General features: G+C 48.2%; 2 protein-coding genes across 3 annotated transcripts in view; one reads left to right on the top strand and one right to left on the bottom strand.

Annotated features, from left to right (window-relative positions):
• The window catches only part of ccdc112 (coiled-coil domain containing 112), a 43084-nt gene extending 34274 nt beyond the window's left edge, over nt 1-8810 (bottom strand). Inside the window, exons 1-3 of one of the 2 annotated variants that reach the window (XM_085987081.1) lie at nt 8706-8810; nt 8458-8597; nt 857-978 (exon numbers count right to left, since the gene is read on the bottom strand). In XM_085987081.1, the coding sequence (XP_085843207.1) occupies nt 857-978; nt 8458-8597; nt 8706-8726 (283 nt within the window). In that variant the 5' untranslated portion in view covers nt 8727-8810. Of the gene's footprint in view, nt 1-856; nt 979-8457 lie in introns of both variants that reach the window. The other variant, XM_085987082.1, reaches the window with a different exon arrangement.
• Nucleotides 8268-23902, top strand: LOC147124436 (uncharacterized). Its single transcript, XM_085987083.1, has 2 exons — nt 8268-9603; nt 23030-23902. Exons 1-2 carry the CDS (start codon nt 9198-9200, stop codon nt 23713-23715), a joined length of 1092 nt encoding a protein of 363 aa, XP_085843209.1. The 5' UTR covers nt 8268-9197; the 3' UTR covers nt 23716-23902.
• The last annotated feature ends 3142 nt before the right edge of the window (nt 23903-27044 follow it).

Genomic DNA, 27044 nt, shown 5'->3' with positions numbered 1-27044 from the left:
CAGCCAAGAAATTACAAATTACATTTAATCTAGAAAAGGCCCCATCAAAATATAAGTCACCTATTAAGATCACCACTTGTGCCAAAACTTTCTACTTTCTCCATTTATTATCTTCAAATCATAGCCTCATCTTAGATAGTATGTAAATCAATGTTTATCTTGTCTATTTTATTATTTTGAACAACTGCCATACTAGTAAGTTACCTCAAAACACTGATAAATTTAAATATCTTCTGAATGGCCGATTCAAGTGTTCTTCAAAAGGCATTTTTGAAAGACTAGCAATTATATAGGATCATTCAAGTACCTCAGAAACGTTTCAAAGCACTACAGGAGCCAATTAATTTCTTTGCAATGCAGAGACTATTGTTATTGTAGTTATTTAGGACACAGCAAGATCCCACAAAAACAGAGAGATGAATGACCAGTTAATCTGTATTTTGTGCTAGTTGAGGGAGGAACATTGATTAAACACTGAGAAGCCTCTGTCCTTCTTCAAATGGTGCTGTGGAATCTTTACCAGCTACCCAAACTACTGAAATAGGCAGAGTGGGCCTCTGCTTAACAACTCAAATACAACATACTGCAGCAGTCCTGCTTTAATGACAGCCTAGATTATGAACTCAAGCAGGAATGCATCTTGAACCCAGAGTCTTCTGTCTCAGAGGCGAGTGATACAATGCATAAAAATACAGCAGTAGTAAGCAGAGATCTGGGCACATAAACAGAGCAAAATGCATTCTATTCTTAATTAGAAAGAGAGAAAAAGCACAGGTTGACATGACAGCATGGAGAAAATTGTGAATGCATATGGATGAAGAAAAGCAAAACACCCAAAAAATTGATGAATTCCTACTTTCTGTTTTACTGTTGTTTGTCAGTTTCAGCTCCAGTTCTTCAAGTGTGCTATATTCAGCTCTAAACCCATTCCTTTTATTGAAAAGATGGATATTCTTGTCCTTTTCTAAATTGGCTATTCTGGATTGGGGAAAAAATATCAATAAACTAGAATTCTTAATATTTTGTGTGTGCAAAAGAAGCATTCCAACTAACAATGTATTGTCAAAAATTATTCTATTTGTACCTCATATAATTTAGTGACCAGTGACAGACACTATATTAGTCTGCATTTCAAATACTCAGCTAATTTTATTTATTCTGCAGTTATACTATAATCAGCTTGGTAATATCTACACACACCACAAAAAAGATTTTACTGTAAGATGCTAGTAACAAGTACTTATATTCTCTCCTGAAAGCATCGACTTTCGGTGAAATACAATTCTTCATGCACTGGCAGCCCCTTGATATCTTGAGCAAACAATTGTTCTTCATATGCTAGTCGAGAAAGTGAGCACCTGCAGGTTATTGGACCATGCAAGGGCACTGCAGCCAAACTCAATCATTTCTTCATCCAACATCCACAAAAGTGCACTTTCTAACAGATGGGATGAAAAAACAAAAAATTGCTAAAAAAGGTCTAAACTATAAACAGAAAATGCTAGCAACACTTAGCAGGTCAGATGGTATCCGTGGAGAGAACAGATGAGTTTACATTTCAGGTACAGACTCTTAGGCCCAATTTTGTGGATTGTGTGGGAAATGGTCGGATTCCCCGAATGTGGGGTTCTGACACACAAAAAAATGTCAGCCAGCTGCATGCAATTTTCCCTCAAGTGGCCAATTAATTTCCAGCGTGTGGACAGCCTTGCTAATTGTCCATTTCCAGTCAGGAAGCCCCACAGTATGATGTGCTCATTCGTGGTGCTTTCAAGGTCCACAGCAAGCATTGCTTCCTCTGTTGGCTTCCAAGCGAACCATACAGGATGGCAGAGGAGCCTGCATCAGCTGTGGCCAGTGCCAGACCCAGAGCTGCCTCCAAATTCGACGAAGCTTCACTGCAGGCATTATTGGATGGGGTTAGGGCCCACAGGGAGGTCCTCTTCCCTAGGTCAGGCAGGAAGAGGCCTCCCACTGAGCCCAAGGCTGCATGGATGCAGGTGTCAGCAGATGTCAACTCGAATGTGCATGTAACCTTGGCATCACATCTCTAACTCCTTCCTCTACCCCCCCACAGGACCATCCAGAGCCCCCGTCCCCACTGTGGAGGAGGAAGAGACTGTGCAGCCAGACTCCTCAGAGGAAGCTCCAACCTCTGAGGGCGCAGCGTCAGCAGAAGTAAGCGCACCCAGCACCAGCGCAGACACTCACACTTCGGGGGGACCTTCGGGACATAGAGTAGTGTTGTCACCTGGTGTTTCACAGCTCACAAGTGAGCCTCAGCAGATTCTGGAGACAGGGACAGCAGTGGAGAGTCCTCGTTGGAGGGCGCAGGACTCTGCCAGCTCAGCTGCACTGCATGTCGACCCTCTGCTTCTGGGTCCATCCGCAAGAGAAGAAGTGATGGATCTCCATGCACAGATGCAGGAGTCTCTGGCAGGTTTTGTCTCCAGGGTCGCTGCGAGTGTGGAGCGAATGGAGGAGTCCATAGCGACCATGAGCAGAGCCTTTGTGGAGTCATTGGCGCATGAACGCATCACCATGGAAAGGTTGGAAGGTTGGCAACCTTCATGGAGGAGATAACTCGCCAGGGTACGGAAAACATGGTGAGTGCTCAAAAGAGAATGACATCTCTTGAGGAGCGTTGGCCATCTATTGAACAGAGAAACCAGACCTTCATGGAAGTCCTTCTGAGTAGGACTGCCAGTGCAGATACGGGTCCCCATGGCCCCCTAAAGCGCAGCAAGGTGCTCTCAAGCCACTTCCAAGCGCTGGCCCCTTCTGGCCTGTGCAGCTTCAGGTGAGTGAGCAGCAGCCTGGTGCTCATCCTGCTGTTCCTGGTTCTGCTGCTGCCGCCTCTGCTGCTGGAGATCCTCTAATGACAAGAAGGGAAGGAAAAAAAGGCGTCCCATGCTTCTCGTAGATGCCTCCGCCGAGGAAGCGCTGAGTGAGGGTGGCGAGAGGGGCTTCCCAGGAGATCACATTGGAGAAGTGTGTGAGGCTCCAACCTTCCACAGCTGTGCCTAAGCCTTGAAGAATAGCCCCAAGCCTGCAGGAACAAGGTCCTTCACCATACAAAATGCTCTCCGTTTAAATCGCAGCTTTCCTGAATGACCTGCAGCTGACAGCAAGCAAGCCGGCAAGCTTCACGCCAGGTTTCATCAGCGGGGTTCCCCGCAGGCATGTTTAGCATGGGGAACCTCACAAAATCGCAACGGCCCCTGAAAATAGGTTTAAAGATGGTAATAATTGCTGATTAGTATTCCGACGGCCAGTCCCGCCAGCGGTGGGCGGGACTGATTCGGGTCGCGGAGAAATGGCGGTCCGAAAGTCGGATGGGGCGGGGAATCAGGCGGGGGGGGGGGGGGGGGGTGGGTCGCGACCCCCTATTTCTGCGATTTTCGGCCCCCGCCCACCTGAAAACCCGCCCGACGGCTGGCAGAAAATCTGGGCCTTAATCACAACAGATATTCTGAGTTCTCATGAAGGGTTGACATCTGAAATGCTAACTCATCTGTTCTCTTCACAAATGCTGACTGACCTGTTGAGTGTTTCCAGCATGTTCTGTTTTTGAGTCAATAAATGGGAATCAGGTTTTCCCCCTTCTTCGCCTGGGGCTCCTTAGCCCAACTGTAGTGTCCTCACTGCTGCCTCGGTGAGATCAGTTAACTTCAACAATACTTAAAAGTCTGGGACTTTCAAGTATTTCTAAATGTTCACATCAGATAAAATAGATGAAATTAGTGTATTTTTTCATTAAAATTGTAAATGCATACAACTTTAAAAAATAACTTTAGAAATCAGTTTCTCTTTGAAGTCTAAAATTATCAATCACTAAGACCTGAATCCAAAATGATGGAAATCTTAGAAAACGATGAACTTCAGCAAACGTTATATTTGTTTTAAAACAAAAAAATGCAAGTTAACTGAAAATTGTGTGTGTGCTTATGTAGGATCTATTTAATAAGTAACTGGAACTTTAGTAGTCAATCATGTATAGCTTCCTTTAAAAGGTAATGTCATTCTAAGAAAATTACTCGATCAAAGGGTCATCAATTTTTGTGATGCCATTATTTTGTTGACAAAAAAAATCTATGCTTAATCTAATATTCCATTAATGAACATGGAAACCTTCCTAAACCAACAAGGCAGTTGTTAAACTAAGTTTCTGCAGCAGGCTATTCCCAAAACTGAGACTGCTTGGCTCACAAGCAACTACTCCTTCCTCCTCACCAAAGTCATCCCACCTGGCTACATGTTCCACCATGTTGTCTGCCTAAACCATCACAGTAACAGTACAGCTCTGGTCACCATCATTTTTAGCTCTCATCAAAAACTCCCTACTCTTCTAACTGATGCCAACCCTGACCCAACCACATGCTCAAGTTGAGCTACATAGTGTAATCTCAATGTCCTGTTCAACCCAGAGTGGAGCTTCAAACCCCACATTCTGTCCTGTTTACTTCTGCCTTTAATATTCCCACCACCACTGAAACCCCTACCCACATCTTTGTTATCTCTAGACAACGCAACTTCTTCAATGCCTTTTTTGCTGGCCTACTAAGCTCCACCCATCACAAACTTCAACTTGTCTTAAAATGTTTGCATTCTGTCTGTGATCTTCAGAATTCCAACACTTCTCTCTGGTATACATCCCCTCCCTCCACTCCATGAACTGTAGAAGAGCCTTCGTCAGTCTCAGCCCCACTCTCTGGAACTCCCTCGCCAAATCCCATTATCTTGCAACCTTTCCCTACCTTTAAAAGCTTCCACAAACCTATTTTTAAAAAATCTCACTTTCTGTCATCACCCTTTCATTGCTGCTCGTTGTTCCATTTCTCCTCTGCGAAGTATTTTGGGATGCTTTCCTGTGTTAAAGGCGCTATATAAATGCAACAAGAAGTCTGTTGTAGGGAAGTTACTAGAATCTGTTATTAGGGACAGTGTCTGAGCACTTGGGTAAACATTAACTAATCAGAGAGCCAGCATGGATCTGTAAAGGGTAAGTTATGCCTAATGAAACTACTTTATTTTTTTGAGGTAGCTAACATGGTAGCTAAGGGAGTGTCTATAGATGTTATTTATATGGACTTCCAGAGGACATTTGAGGATCCACATAAAAGACTGTTAACAGAAATGAGAGCATATGGAATTGGAGGCAACCTATTGACATGGGTAGGGAATTGGTTAGGAGGTAGGAGACAAAGAGTAGGGATAAATGGGCATGTACTCAAATTGGCAGGGATCTGCACTGGGACCTTAGCTTTTCACTAGATTTAGAAGTGACTGAGATGAAGGAATAGAGAGCCGTATAACCAAATTTGCTGATGACACCAATTTAAGTGGCACAGTAATTAGTGTAGATGGGAGCAGATGTTACAGAGGGACATTGATAGATTAAGTGAGTGGGCAAAACTGTGGCAGATGGAGTTCAATATGGGAAAGTGAGAGTTTATTTACTTTGGACCCAAGAAAGATAGATCAGAGTATTTACTAAATGGTGAGAAGCGAGGAACTGTGAAGGAGCAGCAAGATTTAGGGGTCCAAGTACAAAAATCACTAAAAGCTAATGGATGGGTACAAAAAAGAATTTAAAAGGCTAATGGAATGTTGGCCTTTATCTCAAGGGGCTGGAATATAAAGGGATGGAAGTTATGTTACAGTTCTATAAAGCTCTGGTTAGACCCCATTTAGAGAACTGCATTCACTTCTGGGCACCGCACCTCAGGAAGGATATACTGGCCCAGAAATTCCAGTCTCCACGGGTGAGTACGCATGGGGTACTCACCCGTAGGCCCAATGGAAGTGCCGGTTTCCTGCATGCACTGCGCACGCGCAGGAAACCGGCATTTCCGTTCCTCTGAACGAAGGGATTCAGAGGTCGAACACGTGCGCGGGAGAGGCTGCGCGTGCGCATCGAACTTCGTTTTTTTTTAAATACAGGTTTTCCCGGGAAGGTAAGTCTGCAGAATTTAGAAATGTAAAAAGCAGGAGTAAGGCCTGCTTTTTACAAGGTAAGTGGTAAATTAATTAAAATTAAAACATTTTTTCCACAGGTTTATTATTTTTAAATACTTTAAAGCAAGGTAAGTTTATTTTTAGCCCCGTTAGAAAATAAAATTATTTTTTTCAAAAATTTAAATTGTTTAAAAGTTATTTCATGTAATTTATAGCTTATTTAAAAAGTGATTTAAAAACAAATTTATTTGAAGATTTAGTGATGTTTTGGGGCCGTAGTATTTATAAGTCTTGACAGCACTTCCTGTCAGACTTATGAATGGAGCATTCCCTGCTCCAATTGGATCCCCATGGCCCACGTGATCCCAGGGGACGCATCGAATTAACTGCGCCCCTGGGATACGCAAGCACTGCGCGCCGACAGTTGGACCAGGCCCCGGATCGGAATTCCACGGGGACCCACAGCTCAACGGCCAGCGCGGAAGGTAAGTGCAGATCGGGGGCTTGCACCCGCGGGAAGCCCCCAACCCGAATTTCTGGGCCATTAGCTTTGGAGGAGATGCAGCACAGATTTACCAGAACAATACTAAAAGGGTTACATTATGAGGACAGGTTGCCTAGACTATGCTTGTACTCCCTTCGGTGTATGATTGAGGGTGATCTAATTGAGGTGTTTAAGATGATGATTAAAGGATTTGATGGGGTACATAGAGAAACTATTGCCTTTGGTGGGAAAGGCACATGACCTTACAATTAGAGCTAGGTCATTCAGGGGTAATGTCAGGAAGCATTTTTTCCACACAAAAGGTAGTGGAAATCTGAAACTCACTCCTCCCAAACAGCTGTTGAGGCTGTCAATTGAAAATTTCAAAATTGACATTAAGATTTTTGTTAGGCAAGGCTATTAATAGTTACAGAACCAAGGCAGGTAGCTAAAGTTAAGATACAGATCAGCCATGTTCTAATTGAATGGCCTACTCCTGTTCCTATGTTCCTGAGTTGTTAAGTGCCTTGGGGAGTTTTCTGCTTAAAACACATACTACATAAATGCAAGTTTTTCCACAAAGAAATCCCCAGAAGCAACTGCATCTTCACAAAAACTGTTGCATTGCTTGAGTTTGACATTATAACAATTGAAATGTGGTTATTTTCCCTCTAAAAAGGTGCCTTCATGGTAGTTTTTTTTGCAAAACACTCAAATTGCATTTAATGACACAAAATATTCTGAATGTGTCCTATTTACACTATAGGGCATAATTCAAAGCACCAATAGTAACTAACGAACTGCAGTATATTTGCACACCAAATGTTGTTAAAATTACAACTGTGATTTTACATTTCTACAGACAGTCCCTGATAGTAAGGAAGGTTCTTGTAAGCCAACGATAAGAAAAACACCTCCTTGGCTTGTATGGGTATGTTGAGAACGTTTTAATAGGCAAGGGTATTATGTAATATGGAACAAAGGCAGGTAAATGGAGCGGAGGTACAGATCAGATTTGATCTAATTGAATTGTAGAACAGGCTCGAGGGGCTGAATGGCTTACTCCTGTTCCTACGTTTTAAATGTTTACACTCACCACCTTTAACGTGGTTCTTGCCCTTCCGAGGTAGACGGGGTATTAAAGCGGGTAAATAATCACCCCGTAATACATATTCATCACAGCAGTTTAAGACATGATCTATTTCAATGTGTTTCACATGGTGACAGAGCCATAGTTTGCGGTGACTGAATTAATCAAATCCCCCTTTTTATTTGCAAAATACTGCGGATGCTGGAAATAACAACAGAAAATGCTGGAAATACTCAGCAGGCCAGGCAGTATCCGTGGAGAGAGAAACAGAGTTAACGTTTCAGGTCTGGGACCCTTCATCAGAACTGGAAAAAGCTGGAGATGTAACAGATATTGAGCAGGTGCAGAGACAGGGGGGGGAGGGGGTTAGGAGGGGAGGAAGAAATAGAAAGAACATCCTGTACTTTTGTAAGAGGCAGGAAAGATAAAATGTTGCAAATGGGAATGGCAAAAATCATACTGCATGAAAAATGGGGACAATCTTTCGATTGGGCACTTTGCAGGCTGCCGGACTCAACATTGAGTTCAACAATTTCAGATAATTATCCCTGCCCCCATTTTTCATGCAGTATGATTTTTGCCATTCCCATTTGCAACATTTTATCTTTCCTGCCTCTTACAAAAGTACAGGATGTTCTTTCTATTTCTTCCTCCCCTCCCCCCTGTCTCTGCACCTGCTTAATGTTACATCTCCAGCTTTTTCCAGTTCTGATGAAGGGTCCCAGACCTGAAACGTTAACTCTGTTTTTCTCTCTCCACGGATGCTGCCTGGCCTGCTGAGTATTTCCAGCATTTTCTGTTGCTATTCCCCCTTTTTATTTCGTGGGATTTTGAGATCACCATTCCGGCCGCAATCACCGCCCCCACTCCTGAAGGCTCAGCTGCCGCCACCACTGCCGCCGTTAAAGGGGCGAGTTGCACTCACTGGAGCCACAGTTTTCGCAGCTCCCGGCTGAACGCAGCCTTCCTGGCCGAGTCGCTGCGGCCCGGGATGGGAACCTGTTGCTGTTGCTGTTGTTGCCGCCGCCTCGACACCAAGTCCGGCCTCCAAATGCAGCCGTCAGCCTGTCAGAGAGAGAGAGACACTCGTTTAATCACAGGCCGTGAGCGAAGAAAACCCACACAGGGTCCAGGTGACACAGTGCAGCAGAACCATAGTGAATTGCTCCATACCACCGTTGCTAAGGCCGCCATCTTTCTCACAAACTTTATTGTCCCGGAGCCGCGCAGTGACAGGCGCGCGCTCCCGTGCTCGCGCCTATTGTCTCCACTAGAAGGCGCTGGGGACTGCGGCAAGGTAGCCCGTAAACCAGCAAAAATAGCAATGCAAAGCAACTATGCTGCAGCCAGCTGCAAGCAAAAATCCTGTCGTAAATTGCTATCGACCCCCGCCTACTTACCTAACTCCTTCCTCCTTCCTCTTTCTCTCTTTCTGCACACACACCGATTTTCTGCAAGTTTTCCGCAAACGCAGTTTCACGTTGCGGAAAATTTGCGGAACGTCCCATAATTCACGACTCTGGTGTATAATTCAAAAAGGTGTTGTTAAGACTGCGGAATCCGCAAAACAAGCCAAAATCGCTTTCGGGCATGTTGACAACATGCAAATGAATATTCTGTTGGGAGTTAGCCACGTGGTGCAGGGAGTTTGCAGATTTCAGCAAAATGGCAGAACAGCAGCAGAGGAGACAGAGACTGCCCAAATTCAGCTCAGATGAGCTGGAAGTGCTGATTACAGAGGTGACCACCTATAGGGACCAACTTTTCAGTCGTGCCCACAGATTGTCGCAGGGAGATCGTGACAAGATATGGCAGGATATCACTGCCAAGGTCAACGCAGTCTCACGGGTCAAAAGGTCTGTAAAGGCCATCAAGACACGTTGGGACGACCTTATGCGGCGCACCAAAGAGGTCGCCCATTTGGCCAGAGAGGAACGCCAAATTCAAGAAGGACCATGCGGAGCAGAAGACTTAACCCCGGAGGAATGGAGGGTCCATCAGGTCATGCACCCTCAGTCCATAATTTGCATGGGTGGACCATATACTGCGGACTTTCCATATTGGAGGGCGAGTAAGTGTTTCCCTTCAATTAATCTGTAACAGTGCTAAATGTAATCTAATTTTTATTTTTTGTTAGTTAGAATCTGATAGTCATCAAATTAGGACAATATTAAATTATAATCTTAAGTAATTTGTTAGCTTCGCAGATGTGAGTCTGAGTGTCTCTAAAGCTATAATGACCATATTTTGACTACATTAAATTTGTACAAACCGACTCACCAGTAGGTAGTTATAATAAGTGTCTGTTTTCTGCTGCCACTTTTCCTACATTACAACAGTGACTACACTTCAAAGGTAATTCATTTGGGACGTCCTGAAGTCATGAAAGGCGCTATATAAATGTAAGTAATTCAGGATATAGTAATTCACGGGTTGGTTCGGCCAAATGTCCGTTTCCATGTTGTAACTTGTATGTGTCAAGGTTCAGATTTGGATTGACTGAATTCAAACTGTTCAAAAAATAATTTCAAAAACAAAACTAGAAAATATATTCACTTGGACTGGAAATGGAAGTATTCCCAATTCCACCACAACTAGCCTGGAAGCATAAGGGTTCAGAATCCATACTGCCACCTAGACTGACAGGTACACAAATTCACACTGAATCAAAATCAGGTATTCCCCAGAGACAAATATAAAAAGCTATCATCTCTCCCTTTCAGCTCTTGCTAACCAGAAAAGCTATAAAGAGAACTTGGCACAGTACAATCAAACCATAGTGAATGGATCCATTGTGTTTTTCTTCTCTCCTTTTAGTTTGTTGGGAATTCTGTGCTTATCAAGGTCAGAGTTCACAGTGCAAGTGAATGGAACACTTATTTTCCCCATTTTGAGCACCTGTGTATTCCTCAGGTGCTGCCTGATCAGATTTCGTATGATTAGGTGTAGGGTAAAACTCGCTCTCCTCTGCCCAAGCAGCATGCCTTAACCCCAATCTCAGAAGAGCATGCCTTACTGCATGGGTATGAACATTTCCACTTCCCATACCAACCATTATAATGACCCCTGAATTAGTTTACCAAGTAGTGTTGAATTGTAGGCAGTTTGTTTTGAGCCTGTAACCATAGCAAGTAGAGGGGTAATTGTATAAATTGATGGTCCAGGCATTCACCACCAGGACTAATCTAATTGAATTTTTTGATGAAGCAACAGTGAGGATTGATGAAGGGAATGCAATGGATGTTATCTACATGGATTTTAGGAAGGTGTTTGACAAAGTACCACATAGAAGGCTGGTTAACAACATTGAGGCTCATGGAATAGGTGGGTCAGTGGCAGCTTGGATATGGAATTGGCTTAAGGACAGAAAACAGCGAGTTGTAGTAAATGGCTGTTTTTCAGACTGGAGGATGGTAGACAGTGGTGTTTCCCAAGGGTCAGTGCTGGGGCCACTGCTTTTTTTAATGCATATAAATAACCTGGATATTGGAATACAGAGTAGAATTTCTAAATTTGCCGATGACACCAAACTTGGGGGTATGGCAAACAGTGAGGATGATGCCAATTGACTGCAACAGGACATAGGCTAGCAGAATGGGCAGACAAGTGGCAGATAGAATTTAATACAGAGAAGTGTGAGGTGATGCATTTTGGGAGAAGGAACAGGGAGAGGCAATATACACTTAATGGCACAGTTTTAAAGAGTGTGCAGGGACAGAGGGACCTGGGAGTTAATGTGCATCGGTCCCTGAAGGTGGCAGGACATATTGAGAGAGTGGTTAGCAAAGCATATGGAATCTTGGGCTTCATAAATAGAGGTATTGAGTACAAAAGTAGAGAAGTTATGCTGAACCTTTTATAAAGTGCTGCTTAGGCCACAACTGGAGTATTGCATCCAGTTCTGGTCACCACACTTTAGGAAGGATGTGAAGGCCTTTCAGAGGGTGCAGAGGAGATTTACCAGAATGGTTCTGGGGATGGGAGATCTTAACTACAAGGACAGATTGGAGAAGCTGGATTTGTTTTCATTAGAGCAAAGGAGGTTGAGGGTTGATTTGATAGAGGTGTACAAGATTATGACGGGTTTGGATAGGCTAGACGGGGAAAGGCTGTTCACACTAGTTCGATAGCAAAATACTGCAGATGTTGGAAATCCGAAATAACAACAGAAAATGCTGGAAAAACTCAGCAAGTCAGGCAACATCCGTGGAGAGAAATTTGAGTTGACAAAAGGGTCAAACCCACGGATGTTGCCTGACTTGCTGAGTTTTTCCAGCATTTTCTGTTGTTCCCACTAGTTGATGGTACAAGGGCTAGGGGACACAGATTTAAGGTTTTGGGCAAGAGATACGGGGGGATGTGAGGAAAAACTTTTTTACGCAGAGAGTGGTGAGGACCTGGAACTCGCTGCCGACGGAAGTGGTGGAAGCGGAGACACTCAATGTTTTCAAGGGGAGACTGGATAGGTACTTGGGGGAAATAAACTTGCAGGGCTACGGGGATAGAGCGGGGGAATGGGAATGACTGGATTGCTCTACAGAGAGCCGGCGCGGACTCGATGGGCCGAATGGCCTCCTCCTGTGCCGTTATGACTCTATGGTCGCAAATTTAATTCTGGAGGCTGGTTGAGTTTTCGGACCCACTCCCAGATGCCGGCGGCCCACTGTTCTGATGCTTGATTGGCCTCGTTACAGCCGATGTGCGGGTCGCTCCAGGCAATTACTTGGAGTATATCAGTTTCTTGCGTCTGATGACGCTATGTTTGAGTAAAAATTTACAGGGGCCATGTCCCTTTGCAAAAAATGTAGATGTGATGGCTTGGTGTTGTATTATCTAGAAAGGGGAGTTGACAGCGGCTGGTGTGAACACAAATAATTGAATGAAATTGCTGGTCATATTATTCCAGAAAGACATTTATGATTTTTTAATCTATCAATTTAGTATGTGACTAAGAAATGAAAAATATGCCAGATGTGTTCCAATCATTGGCTTAGTAAAATTAATGTTTTTTTCTCTTAAAGCTGCTGGCTGCTGCAGGAATGGCAGCCCCAAAAACTAAGGCTGCAGCCAGGTTCAATGAGGGCTCCCTCCATGCTCTTGTGGAGGGAGTTAGAGGATGTCAGGAGCTCCTCTTCCTTGGAAACAGAAGGAGGAGGCTTCCTCAGCAAACCAAGGCAGCTTGGCTGCAAATTGCTGAGGAGATGAGTTCGAAGTCTGTGTGCAGACGCACATGGGAAAAAGGTTTAATGATCTGCTGAGATCACCTAAAGTGTGGCCTCTGTGTTCTGGGGAAATGGAAGTTCAAGAGTGAGGGCTCAGGGCGAATGCCATGTAGAATGTTGGTGGTGACACTGAGCGCTTTAGTAGACAGACGATGCCTGGGGTTTTGAGAATGTCAGACTTCTATTCATCTCCATGTGTCAGCCACCTGTGGTTGAAGCGTAAGCTTACCCGAATCTGGCATGGATGAGTGCATCCCTTGCCTGACGGCCAGCAATGTGGTCGCCTGCTGCTGGATTGGCCACAACCGGCCCCACAAGGCGTTGCTCCCCATCCTCCTCCTCTTCCTCATTCTCTTCCTCTTCTTCCAAGGCGTGTGTGTGCTGAGCCACTTGTTCATGCGGCAGCACTAAGCCGCTCTGATGTGCGATGTTGACCACGAAGATTTTGGACACCCTGGCTGGTGCATACTGCAAGGCTCCTCCAGATCTGTCTAGGCATCGGAAGCGCATTTTGAGCAAGCTGATGGTTTGCTCGATGATGCTTCTGGTGGCTATGTGGTTCAAATTGTACCACTTCTCAGCATTGTTTGATGTCCTCCACATCGGTGTCATAAGCCACTTTTTCAGGGGATAGCCCTTGTCGCCAAGAAGCCATCCGGAAAGTTGGTTTGGTAGATGGAAGAGCTGAGGCACAGTAGACTGGCGCAGGATGAACGAGTCATGGCAAATGCCAGAGTACTTTGCGCAAACATGCATGATAATCTTCCTGTGGTTACACACCAGCTGGACGTTCAAGGAGTGGAAGCCCTTGCAGTTGACAAATACAGCTGGGTTGTGATAGGGGGCCCTAATGGCTACATGTGTGCAGTCAGTGACACCCTGCACCATTGGCAAGCCTGCCATATTGGCAAAGCCAACCGCACGCGCCATCACACTTGGGCCATCCGTGGAGAAGTAGATATAATTGTGCGCCTTTGCAAAGAGGGCATCGGTGACCTGCATGATGCAGGTGTGTGCGGCCAACTGGGAGATGCCGCTGATCCCTGGAAGGAGCCCGAAGCAAAGAAGTTGAGTGCGGTGGTGACTTTGACAGCCACTAGTAAGGAGTGTCATAAGAACACAAGAAACAGGAGCAGGAGTAGGCCAATCGGCCCCTCGAGCCTGCTCTGCCATTCAATAAGATCATCGCTGATCCAATCTTGGCCTCAACACCACTTTCCCGCTCTCGCCCCATACCCCTTGACTCCCTTGTAGTTCAAATGTCTGTCAATCTCCGCCTTGCTCATATTCAAGTGTAGTGTCCGGGTATCAATAATACTCGGACTGCAGGAGAACAATAAAACAGGTATTTACTGAACAGAGGGGACGCTTTTTTTTGTTTGGACCCAAAAAAAAACCAATTGGACTGTAAATAAACAAAAGTCCAACTAAAACTTAACAAATCAAATTAAAATTTGGTTTTCCGGGTTGATAATGCACTCCAGTCCCCGCGGCGCCCACCGGTCGCGGAAATATTCAAGCGCACCGGCGGACACCGCGTGCTCCATCTCCAGGGCCACCTGGGCGCGAACATGGCCGCGGAAGAGAGGCAGGCAATCCGGCTGGACGACCCCCTCGACCGCCCGCTGCCTGGACCAATTGATGGCTCTTTTAGCCAGGCCCAGGAGCAGGCCCACAAGGAGGTCCTCCAACCTGTCCGCTCCGCTCCCCTCCGCACCGGGTGACCGTAGATCAAGAGCGTGGGACTGAAGTGCAACCAAAAATCGAGGAGCAGCCCCTTCAAGTAGTGAAAGAGGGGCTGCAACCTCACACACTCCATATAAACGTGAAACACGGACTCCTCCAGGCCGCAAAAAATGCAGGCGGCCTGGGAGTCCGTGAACCTACTTAAAACCTTATTGCACGGGACCGCTCCGTGCAACACCCTCCAGGCCAAGTCCCCGATGGAACAAGGGAGGACTCCCACGTAGAGAGCCCTCCACTGGGGACCACCGCCAGTCGGCAAGACGCCACGCCAAGGCGTGTCCGGACGGTAGACGAAGATGGCAAAGTGGAGAGTGTGCAGGAGCAGCCCGTACAGGAAACCCCTCCGCGCGGAATGAAAAGGCACGGAGGGTATTTCCTCGAGACGGCTCAAGTTGTGAGGCGCCGGTTCCCGAGGGGAGTTTCGGGGCCGGGCGCCGATGAGGAATTCCGTCCGAACAGGGGTAAGCTCGGACAGGATCGCCCCACGTGATTCAACCGCCTCGATACGCCTAGTGGAGTCGGGGCCCAGTGCCGTTTTCACCGATTCGCTGGCTTCGACCGCGAGCCGGACGTTGGCCCAGGACAGGCGCCGTGCCAGCTCCTCCGGTGCCATCGAGCAGGTCCCCGACTCTGGTCACCTTGCCAGGCACAGCCCTGCCCTCCGCCAGCCGCCCGAACCCACGGTCGTGGAGGTGCAGATTCCTGAGCAGCGGCTCCCGAAGGAGAGCCGCCGCTCCTGACGGGGGAGAGCTCCGCCTGGAAGCGACGTAGTTCCAAACCCATAGTAGTTCCTGGTAGAAGACAGGCAGCTCCCGCAGGCCGGCACGCCTGCCGCCCACTTTCGCAAACAGGAGCTGCGTGTCGTAATTGAGGCTGTGCAGCTGGCGGAAGAAAAACGTCGCCAGCGCACACCATCTTGGAGGATTCTCGACGTACAGGTATCTCTGCAGCGTCTGAAGACGGAAAGTCGCAGCCTGGGTGCAAAGGCACACCAGCGCCTGACCGCCCTCCCTAAGCGGGAGACACAGAACCGCGGCAGAGACCCAGTGCTTCCTTTTGTCCCAGAAGAAGTCAATGAGCTTCTTCTGCATCTTGGCGACAAACGCAGGGGGAGGGATCAAAGTGACCAACCGGTACCACAACATGGCGGCCACCAGCTGGTTTATGACCAGCGCTCGACCACTGTAGGACAACACTCGGAGCAGTCCTGTCCAGCGTCCTAGGCGAGCGGTGACTTTGGCCTCCAGCTCTTGCCAGTTCGCTGGCCAGGCGTCCTCGGCAGGGCTAAGGTAGACTCCCAAATAGAGGAGGTGCGTGGTGCTCCAGGCGAAAGGCCTGAACTCCTCTGGCAGGGAGTCCACCTGCCACTGACCCACCAGGAGTCCGGAACATTTCTCCCAGTTGATCTTGGTGGAGGATGCGTCCAAGTAAATCTGCTGGCATTCCCGCATCCTCCGCAAGTCAGCGGGATCCGTGACCGCGAGGAGCACGTCATCGGCGTAAGCCGAGAGGACCACCTCCACGCCCAGCCCTTGCAGAGCCAGTCCCGTCAACCTCTTCCGCAAGAGGCGCGGGAATGGCTCCACGCAAACGGCGTATAACTGACTGGACATGGGGCATCCCTGATGCACCCCACTCCCGAAGCGAAGGGGCGCCGTCAAGGACCCGTTAACTTTAATCAGACACTCCGCAGCGGCGTACAGAAGTCGGATCCGGGCGATGAAATGCGTCCTGAACCCGAATGCGCGCAGAGTCCCAAAGAGATACTCGTGATCCACCCTGTCGAATGCCTTCTCCTGATCCAGGGAAAGGAAGGCGACCGACAGACCAGCCCTCTGGGAGTGCTGGACCAGGTCCCGGACCAGATGGATGTTATCGTGGATGGTCCGGCCCGGGACCGTGTAGGACTGGTCAGGGTGGATCATGTGGGCCAGCACAGTGCCAAGGCGAGCAGACATGGCCCTGGCAAAGATTTTATAGTCCATGCTGAGGAGAGAGACCGGGCGCCAGTTCTTAAGGAGGCGGAGATCGCCCTTCTTAGGCAGCAGGACAATGACCGCCCTGCGCCAAGAGAGGGGCATCTCCCCGGTCGCCAAACTTTCCCCCAGGACCCGCGCGTAGTCGCCCCCCAAGATGTCCCAGAACGCCCTGTGGAACCCCACGGTCAGCCCGTCCAGCCCCAGGGACTTTCCCCTAGAAAGCTGGCGGAGGGCGCCGGTCAGCACCGCCGGGCTTAGCGGAGCGTCCAATTTTTCGGCGCCCTCCGGGCTGACCTTCGGCAGGTCCTCCCACAAAGCTCTGTGCGCATCCTCGCTGGACGGATCCGGGGAGAACAGAGCCCTGTAGTAGGCGCAGGTCTCCGCGCTGATTCCCTCCGGATCCGAGACCAGAGATCCGTCGTCGGCCAGCAGCCCCAAGAGCTGCTTACGGACCCCCCGTCCAGGTCCCGCAGGAGCTGGATCCACGACCTCACGTACGCGCCTCGGGACCCGACGAGCTGCAGGTCCTTCAGCGCGCCCTTCTTCTCTTCGTACACCTTCCGCAGGGCCGGGTCCTCGACGACCTGACCGAGACGGGACTCCAGGTCGAGCACCTCCTTCTCCAACCGCCCGACCCGGGCCTCCCGCCTCTTGGTCGACCCCTTCGCGCACTCCTGACAGAAGAGACGGACGTGAGCCTTGCCCACATCCCACCATAGCCTCAAGGAGGGGAAGCCCCCCCGCTTCCTTCTCCAGTCGGCCCAGAACAGACGAAATGAATCCCGGAACCGCGCGTCCTCCAGCAGCAGGTTGTTAAAATGCCAGTACGCGGACCCCCCCCCCCCCGCGCGCGTGCAGCGGAGCGAGCTCCGCCCACACCAGGTGGTGGTCCGTGCACGGCACCGGCCGCATGGAAGCCACTGGAACACAGGAGACGTACGCCCGGGAAATGTAGAGGCGGTCGATTCTGGACCTTCCTCCCCCAGACCTCACGCTAGTGAAGGCGCTGGAGTCGGGGTGGAGATTTCGTCAGACGTACACCCAGTCGAAGGACCCGACCAGGTCCCTCAACTTCTCCATCACCGCCTGGTTTCGCGGGGGACCCGAACGGTCCCTCGCCTCGAGGGTGCAGTTAAAATCCCCCCCGAGGATGACGCACTCGCCCACGTCGACGGAGCCCAAAAGAGCGGACACTTCTTCGAAGAAGCGCACTTGCTGCGCACCGGTCTGAGGGGCGTACACGTTCACTAGATGGAGCGGCACGCCCCCCAGGCGAACAGTGACCTGGAGCAAGCGGCCCGGCACGTGCTCCTTGACCCCCAAGATCTCCGGCTGAAAATGCGGGGCCGTCAAGATAGCCACCCCGCTGGAATTGTTGGAGAGGTGACTCATGCTGACCCCTCCTTGCCACTCCAGGAGCCACGTGGCTTCGTCTCCCGGAACGGTGTGGGTTTCTTGCAGGAAGCACACCGCATACTTCCCGTCCCGAAGGACCGAGAAGTTATTGAATCTGCGGCGCGCCTCCCTGCTGCCGTTGATGTTGAGGCTGGCTATGGTTATCTTCATGTCAGAAGCATAGTGCAACCTCTACCTACACCTAATGGGGGGAGGAAGCGCAGCCGCTGGTCAGCCGCCACCTCCTCAGCAGCCCAGTGAGGAACGTTCTGAGCCGACGCAGCTCGAGTGGGTTCACGCCCTCGTCTGCGCCCATGATCTTAACGGCGGCGCAGATGGACACGATGAGCAGCGCCAGCTCCGACCACCTGTCGAGGGCCAGCCGGACCTTATTGCGCCAACCCAGGCACGTGGCCATAAAATCCCGGAGTTCCCTTACGGGAATGAGGGGAGACTCGGCAAGGGGCACAAGGTCATCCATTGCCTCGTCGGCGCTGGAGTCCGAACCGTCCTCCATGCCCATCACCGAGTCCCCATCCTCCTCCAGGGGGTCGTCACCAGCGGCCGACCCGTCCGCCGCGCAGTGCGCAGCGAACGACTCGGCTGCACCAGCCAGCCCCGCCTCCGCCCGGATCCCACCCCCAGGATTGGTGGCAGAGGATTCCTCCCTGGGCTCCTCTAGGGGTGCTGGGCCAGAAGACGGCAGCGGTTCAGAGCTCCCCTCCGCCCCAGACGCCGGAACGACCGGAGAAACCAGGGAGAGAACAATTCCCAGCTCCTCCAGCACGTCCGGCACCAGAGACGCAGCCAGGGGGCCATCCTCCTCCCCGCCACCAACCTCCGACCCAGCGGATGGGGTGTTTTGAATTAAAACCTCTACCAGGTCGAGCAGCCCCTGGGAGATGTCCGGGTCGCATTGGGCGAGCTCATTTTCCTCGAGCTCGCCTGACCCAGACCCCAGGCCGCCCGACCCGGCGAGGGGTAACGGTACAGATAAAATATCAATGTCTGCCGCGGGTTGCCCCGCGGCCACCCGCATGGGCAGGGTCTCGTCCCCATCCCCGGGAGGCACGTGCCGGACGGACACATCTGCCTCTGCCTCCCGAGGGACAGGCGACCCCCGCCAATCGCCGGTGGTGATGACAGCAGCGGGGGGGGGGGGCGCAGCACCCGCGGCGGGCGACGACTCCCCCTGCTCGGAGGGACCTTCCTCCTCCTGGTCCTCCTCCTCTTCCAGGGGGTCGCGCCTTCTTTTTAGCACGGAGGGAGCGAGGGAGACCTCCATGTCTGCAGAGGCCTCCTCCTCAGCTCCCTCCGGCGGAGCAGGTTTGTCGGGTTCCTCGGGCCCGAGCCCGGCCGCAGGTATTGGCGTTTCCGCTACGGCGGTTGCGGCCACAGGCTCGGCACGAGGCCCCTCCCACTCACGTCTGCCCCGATTAACTCCGCGAGGAGCGCGGGTGTAAGGGGATTAAGGGGCAAGGGCTGGCCCTCCACGGGGGGACCCGCCCTAAGGTGTTTTGATTTTTTCCACGCCTTCTTTCCGGCCGGACGCGCTCCCTCCCCCCTGCCGGAGGCCTTGGTGGCATCGGCCTCCGAATTCGACCGCGCATCAGCGGTTCCCGACGCGCGGGCAGATCCGGGGGGAGAAGCGGCAGCGGCGCCAGCCTCGGCCGCACTAGATGATCTGGCGGCCTTGGAGGCAGGGCAGTTTTTCCGAATGTGCCCCACCTCCTTGCAGGCGTGGCACCGCACACCGTCCGACGTCCAGAAGACGCGATAGGCAGTCCCCTCGTGGAGGATGACGAACGCCCCGTCGGTGTCCTGCTCCCGCGCCAGCTGGATAAACAGCTGGCGCCAGAAGGAGAAGACGTGGTGAAGGCTGGCCTCCCGGAAGCCGAGCAGGATGGGTGTGATCCCCGACCTCACCTCCCCAAGTTGGCGTAAATGGGGAAGGAGGAGCTCACCAGGAACATAGGGCGGGACGTTAGAAATGACGATCCTCTGCGCGGTGGCCTCGAGAAGATCCACCGGCAGATAGGTCCCGCCCGGGGATGAGGGGGTGGTCATATGAGGAGAGGTTGAGTAGATTGGGACTCTACTCATTGGAGTTCGGAAGAATGAGAGGCGATCTTATTGAAACATATAAGATTGTGAAGGGGCTTGATCGGGTGGATGCGGTGAGGATGTTCCCAATGATGGGTGAAACTAGAACTAGGGGGCATAATCTTAGAATAAGGGGCTGCTCTTTCAAAACTGAGATGAGGAGAAACTTCTTCACTCAGAGGGTGGTAGGTTTGTGGAATTTGCTGCCCCAGAAAGCTGTGGAAGCTACATCATTAAATAAATTCAAAACAGAAATAGATAGTTTCCTAGAAAGGGAATTAAGGGTTACGGGGAGCGGGCAGGAAATTGGACATGAGTCTAGGTTCGGAATGGTCATGGCCCTGTGGGTAGTGGAGCGGGCCCAGGAGCCGTGTAGCCTGGTTCTGCTCCTACTTCTTGTGTTCTAATTCTGTGTTAGATTTCAGGAGATGGTTTTATTCCTGTTCCTGGCTGGGGTGGAGATCGCCTTTACAGAAGGTAAGTACTGTAGAAAATATAGGGACAGAGTGATCTCCTGGACGAGTTTTGATCGCCTAGATGGGTCGGAGAGGAATTTCCCAGATTTTTTTCTCCCAAATTGGCCATTGGGTTTTTTATCTGGTTTTTCGCCTCTCCCGGGAGATCACATGGGTTCGGGTGGATGGAGAGTGATAGAAGATTTGAGGTTAGGATCAGATCAGCCATGATCTTATTGAATGGTGGAGCAGGCTCGAGGGGCCGATTGGCCTACTCCTACTCCTATTTCTTATCACAGAAATCACAGAAACCTCACAGTGCAGATAGAGGCCATTTCGGCCCATCGAGCCTGCACCGACACATATCCCACCCCCGATCCCCGTAACCCCTACACCAACACATATCCCACCCTATCTCCGTAACCCCACGTATTTAATCCCCCTAACACTAAGGGTCAATTTTATCATAGCCAATCAACCTAACCTATGTTCTTATGTTCTTAACCAATAAGTTATCTTTTGAAGTGTAGTCGGAGGTGTTTTGTGGGCACACTCAGCAGCCAATTTGTATACAGCAATGTCCACAAAACAGTAAATTAAAAAAATGACCAGTTAATCTCTTTGCTAGTGTTGGTTGGGGGAGGAATGTTGTCTAGGTCATGGTATAAACTCCCTGCTCTCCTTTTGAATAGTGCCATGGGATATTTTCTGTCCACCTGAGCAGACAGACGGGGCCTCGATATAATGTCTCATCCAAAAGATGGCCCCTCTGCTGGTGTAATTCTAGATTATGTGTTTGAGCCCACAAACCTCTGACTCAGGCAAGAGTGCTACAAACATACTCAGATTACCTTGAATAACAATATATTGTTCCACTAGAATGTATTTGGCTACTTGAAGGCGATCCTTGCAGAAAATATGGCCTATAAAAAATTGGAAAAAACCCACTGAGAGAGATGTTTTTAATTTACCCTTTCCTCCGTTTGGAGATCCTTCATTTAGTGTCTCCACATGCAGCTGGAAACGACTACTGCTGATAATAACGATGAAGTCCACCAGCTATAGAAACACTAGAGGGAATCCCATGAATCCATTTCTGGTTGGCAAGAAGCAGTTAAACCAGCGCAGAGTTAGGCCAGTACTGAATTTTACCAGTTTGTATGGGAAAAAGATTAAAGCTAGGACTATGTTCTACCAGGAGTGCATCTAACTATTCTATGAACTGGAGCATTGGGGGTGGTGGTGGAGGCTGCGGGGTGGGGGGTTGGGGGGGGTAGTGGGGTAGTGCTTTGTATGGAAAGTACTTCACACCTCCAGTAATATCCCAGTTTAAAGAATGTTATTTGGTACCATACATTTCACTACTGCTTTATAACAATCCTCTTTAAGGAATTAGAAATAAATTATATTTATAGATGTCATGACAAAAAAAGGAGGGGTGTATGTTGGAAGGTGAAAATGTTTTTTTACGGCTCAAAGGGATTGATATCAGTTTACTTACACATTTCATAAACCCTGGAGCCAAAAACTCATTGCCATCTAAACAACAAAATAATGCTTGAAAAATTAATACGGTTTCAACAAAAAGTTGTAATTATAAACTGATTTGTTTATAATCTTTAAAGGGACAATGTTGTTATGAGATAAAACCAGAAAATGCTGGCAATACTCAGCAGGTCAGGCAGTATCTGTGGAGAGAGAAACTGAGTTAAGGATTCAGGTCGCTGACCTTTCGTTAGAACTGGAAATAGTTAGAGATATAACAGGTTTTAAGCAAGTGCAGAGGCAGAGAAAGGGGGAATGGGAGGAAAGAACAAAAGGGAAGGTCTGATCGGGTGGAAGGCAGGAGAGATTAAATGACAAAAGGGATAATGATGCGAGGCAAAAGGAGATGGTAATGGGACAAGAAAAGAAACAAAAGAGAGGTCTAGAAGAGGTGTAAATGGGAATAGCAGAATCATCAACAGCTGCCTTCTGGAACAATGAGGGCCGAGGTTATGATCTGAAATTGTTGAACTCGATGTTGAGTCCAGAAGGCTGTAAAGTGCCTAGTCGAAAGATGAGATGTTCCTCGAGCTTACGCTGAGTTTCATTGGAACACTATAAGAGGCTGAGGACAGAGTGAGAGTGGAGCGGAGAATTAAAGTGAAAGACGACCGGAAGCTCGGGGTCACACTTGCGGACTGAACGGAGGTGTTCCACTATGAGATGTTGTTCTTTCTCGACACTTTACAGTGTTTATAAATAGAAGAGATTGCAATGATTCAACATGTTGCCAATTGCACCTAAGGCCAGAAAGGTATAGATTTTTAATTAAAGTGCTGGTCAAATGTTTAAAAAAAATAGACACTGATGGCTGACACAGTGACTATAGTAAATATTTTGTAGCATGCTGTCCAATGAATTGAGCCTGTCCAAAAACTCTTATAAAGTGAAATATTTTAAACTTTGTTTCAATCTTAAATGATGATGAAGCTTGAATTTTTGAAACTGATTTTAAACAACTTAATGATTTAAAATAACGTGATTGATTAAGATTTGAGTGTTGTTTAGTTCTAGTGATTTAATAAGAAAACCTCAAACTGTACTTTTTCTAGTAAAGGAGGAAGGAGGATCCTCTGCAGAGGAAGCTGGACCATCGGGAACACAAGTCATTTGCCATGAAGACGGAGCAAGAATTTGGACACCACCCTCAGAATCTCCATCCTCCTCACATGTGCCACCCTCATTACCAGAGGCATACCTTTCCCACAGGGACCCATGCCCACCGGCCAAGACCAGCTTGATGAATGAGTTTGATAGACAACTGCTCGCATCTCAAAACCAGCAGACTGCACTCCTGAGAGATTTTTGGGAAGGATTCCAGCCCCTTATGCGGGACCTCATACAGGCAACCCGGGAGTTAGCTCATGAAACTCACTTAGTTGCTGAGCATACCCATCAGGTGGCCCAGCAGACGAAGGGAGTGGCTGAGAACACCAGAGAACTGGTGCTGCAAAACCAGCGGTTAGTCCTTCACACCCAAGAAATGGCTCAAAACATTTCAGAGATGCATCTGTCCATGCAGCAGCATTTCTCCCAAACATCCCTGGAGCCACTAAGGCTCCTGGGGTCTGTGCTTGAACAACCAGACCAAATAGCAAGTTTGCAGGGCCACTCTCCCACACATCTTCCTCAGCCGGAGAATCCGGGACCTTCTGGACTGGAGCAACCTGAGACACTTAGTTTGGCACAAACAAGGAGGAACGCTAGGACCCCGGAAAAGAAAAGACGATTAGTGTGAGGACTATGCTGCTGTGTGGAAGTTTGAAATAGACTGAGATATCTCAAATGAAGATGTTTAATTCTTTAATGTATATTTCTAAGTATTTTGTGTTATATTTTTGAATCCACTATGTTAGTCAACTTTCTTTTTTCTATTATTTTCCAACGAAAAAAAGTATATACAAAAATATAAGGTAATTTGTTAATCTTGTTTAAACTTTATTTTTTTAAATCTGGAACATTCTGGTACAGAACATTATTATGAGCCATGGAGTGAAAGGACAAGGGATTCATGAGCTCATGCATTGCCAGAGCCTGGAATCTGACTTGTATTCATTTTATCTTCAGCCATTCTAGGTGCCACACATCAGATTGTTTGCTTATAGACTTAGCACTAGTTGCTTATCATGGAGAATCAATTATCAGGTGTGAACATGACGATTAACTATATAATAGGTAACTTCGTAAACAGCAGTCAGAAGGGGAAGATCCTGACTGACCAACCTCCTTGATTTCTTTGAGGAAGTGACAGCCCAAATGGACTGTGGTAACTCCTATGACGTGTTGAACCTAGACTTCCAGAAGGCATCTAACAAATTCCCACTCAAAAGGCTATTAGCTAAACTCAAAGCTTTGGGAATGCAGGGTAAATTTTGGGTACGGATAAGAAATTGGCTGAAGGATGGGAAACCATGGGTGCTTAGTTTGGGGTGAGGGAAGTACTCAGTTTTGGGACCACCACTGTTTCTAATTAACATCAATGACTTGAACACAGAAACCCAATGCAAATTGGTCAAATATTCAGATGATGCTAAACTAGGAGGGTCAGTTCAATAAGAGGAGGCAGTTCAGAAATTACAGAACAAGTATGTAAGTGGGCAGAAGAATGGCAGACAAAATTTATACAGACAAATGGAAAGTACTGCATTGTTAAAGGAAAAATGTGCAACACTTCATGAATGGAGTTGAAATAGCTAAGGAGCTAGGAGTCGGTAGTCTCGCCATTCTACATGGCCAACCAATGCAGAGCAGCAATCAACAAAACCAATGGAATATTGTACTACATAGCCATATTTCAGAGATACATCTGTCCTTGCAGCAGCATCACCCCAAACATCCCTGGAGCCATTAAGGTTCATGAGATCTGGAAGTCATGATCAAACTGTACAGTGCTCTGGTCGGCCCTCACCTTGAGAACTATGTCCAGTTCTGGTCACTGAAACATAAGGGAGACATTTAAGTGCTGGAGGAAGCGCAGAGAACAGCCACAAGGCTGATCCCTAGTGTTTGAGGTTTGAGTTATGAGGAAAGATTGCAGAGACGTGGGGATTTTAGCCTTGAAAAGAGCCAATGGAGAGGTGATCTCATAGAGGTGTATGATAGTAAATGGTATGGTAAAGGTAAATTTGGCAAATTACTTTAAACTAAATTTATCAAGAGGGCACTGACTCTTTCCTGTATGACACCAACCTCCGTGAATAACAAAGCATGGCATAAGTGCACATTCTATTTTATTGCAACAAAATCCAAAGTGAACACAACCTAGTCTTTCCTAACTTCATGCTTTCCTGTGGGTGGCTAAATATGCCTTTTTATCATTTGTTCTAGTGCTCCTCCTTAGGTGCAACCTGAGGGTGAGTACCACAAGAGGCTGCTCATGTTCTGCAAAAGGGCCGTGGGACTGCATTGCCTTCCTTTCATGGTAGCTTGCTCCTGGGTGGGAGATACTCCTGGCTGCATCTCTGAAACATAGAAAAATAGGAGCTGGAGTAGGCCATTCGGCCCTGCTCCGCCATTCAGTAATGATCATGGCTGATCCTCTATCTCAATACCATATTCCCGCTCTCTCCCCATACCCTTTCATGTCCAGAAATCTATCTATCGCCTTCTTAAATATATTCAGTGACTTGGCCTCCACAGCCTTCTGTGGTAGAGAATTCCACAGGTTCACCACCCTCTGAGTGAAGAAATTTCTCCTCATCTCAGTCCTAAATGTCCTACCCCGTATCCTGAGACTGTGAACCCTCGTTCTAAACCCCCCCAGCCGGGGGAAACATCCTCCCTGCATCCAGTCTGTCTAGCCCTGTCAGAATTTTATACGTTTCAATGAGATCCCCTCTCATTCATCTAAACTCTAGTGAATACAGGCCTAGTCGACACAATCTCTCGTCATACAACAGTCCTGCCATCCCAGGAATCAGTCTGGTAAACCTTCACTGCACTCCCTCTATGGCAAATATATCCTTTATATATCCTTTCTTAGGTAAGGAGACCAAAACTGCACACAGTAATCTGGGTGTGGTTTCACCAAGGCCCTGTACAACTGTAGTAAGACATCCTTGCTCTTGTACTCAAATCCTCTTGCAATGAAGGCCAACATACCATTTGCCTTCCTAACTGCTTGCTGCACCTGCATGTTTGCTTTCAGTGACTGGTGTACAAGGACACCCAGGTCCCTTTGTACATCAGCATTTCCCAACCTAGCACCATTTAACCTGGCCCCCATTACATTTTTACTTATTTATTACTTTTTATCCCCACCTTTGTTTTGGCCCTTTTCCTCCCCCCTCTTTTATTTCTCTCTCTCTCCCACATGGCAGCTGTCTCTCATTCTGCCAGCACATTTCACACCTAATCTAGAGCCGTCTTTTGTCTCCACTAGTCCTATCACCATCTCGTCTCGTTTTGAATACCTCTTAATGTCTCTTCACTTCTCTTCTCTCCCAGCCTGGCCTCTCAATCTATTTCATTTCCTGTGTCTTTCCAGTCTTGACAAAGAGTTTGACTCGAAACGTTGACTCTATTTTCACTCCACGGATGTTGCCTGGCCTGCTGAGTTTTTCCAGCATTTTCTGTTGTTATTGCGGATTTCCAGCAGCCGCAGTATTTTGCTATTGTACCATTTAAATAATACTCTGCCTTTCTGTTTTTCCTACCGAAGTGGATAATTTCACATTTATCCACATTCTATTGCATCTGCCATATATTTGCCCACTCAATCAACTTGTCTAAATCACCTTGAAGCCTCTTTGCATCCTCCTCACAACTCACAATCCCACCTAGTTTTGTGTCATCAGCAAACTTGGAAATATATTTGGCTCCCTCATCTAAATCATTGATATATATTGTGAATAGCTGCGGCCCAAGCACTGATCCCTGTGGTACCCCACTAGTCACCGCCTGCCACCTCGAAAAAGACCCATTTATTCCTACTCTCTCTTTCCTGTCTGTTAACCAATTTTCAATCCATGCCAGTATATTACCTCCAATCCCATGTGCTTTAATTTTGCACACTAACCTCTTATGTGGGACTTTATCAAAGGCCTTCTGAAAATCCAAATATACCAC

This window comes from Somniosus microcephalus, chromosome 1 (assembly GCF_052327205.1).
Source record: "Somniosus microcephalus isolate GS21.2 chromosome 1, FLI_Smic_1.0, whole genome shotgun sequence".
In the NCBI taxonomy this organism is placed as follows: Eukaryota; Metazoa; Chordata; class Chondrichthyes; order Squaliformes; family Somniosidae; genus Somniosus; species Somniosus microcephalus.
Note: the sequence above shows the minus strand (reverse complement) of the source record. Positions and strands in the feature narration are given on the sequence as shown.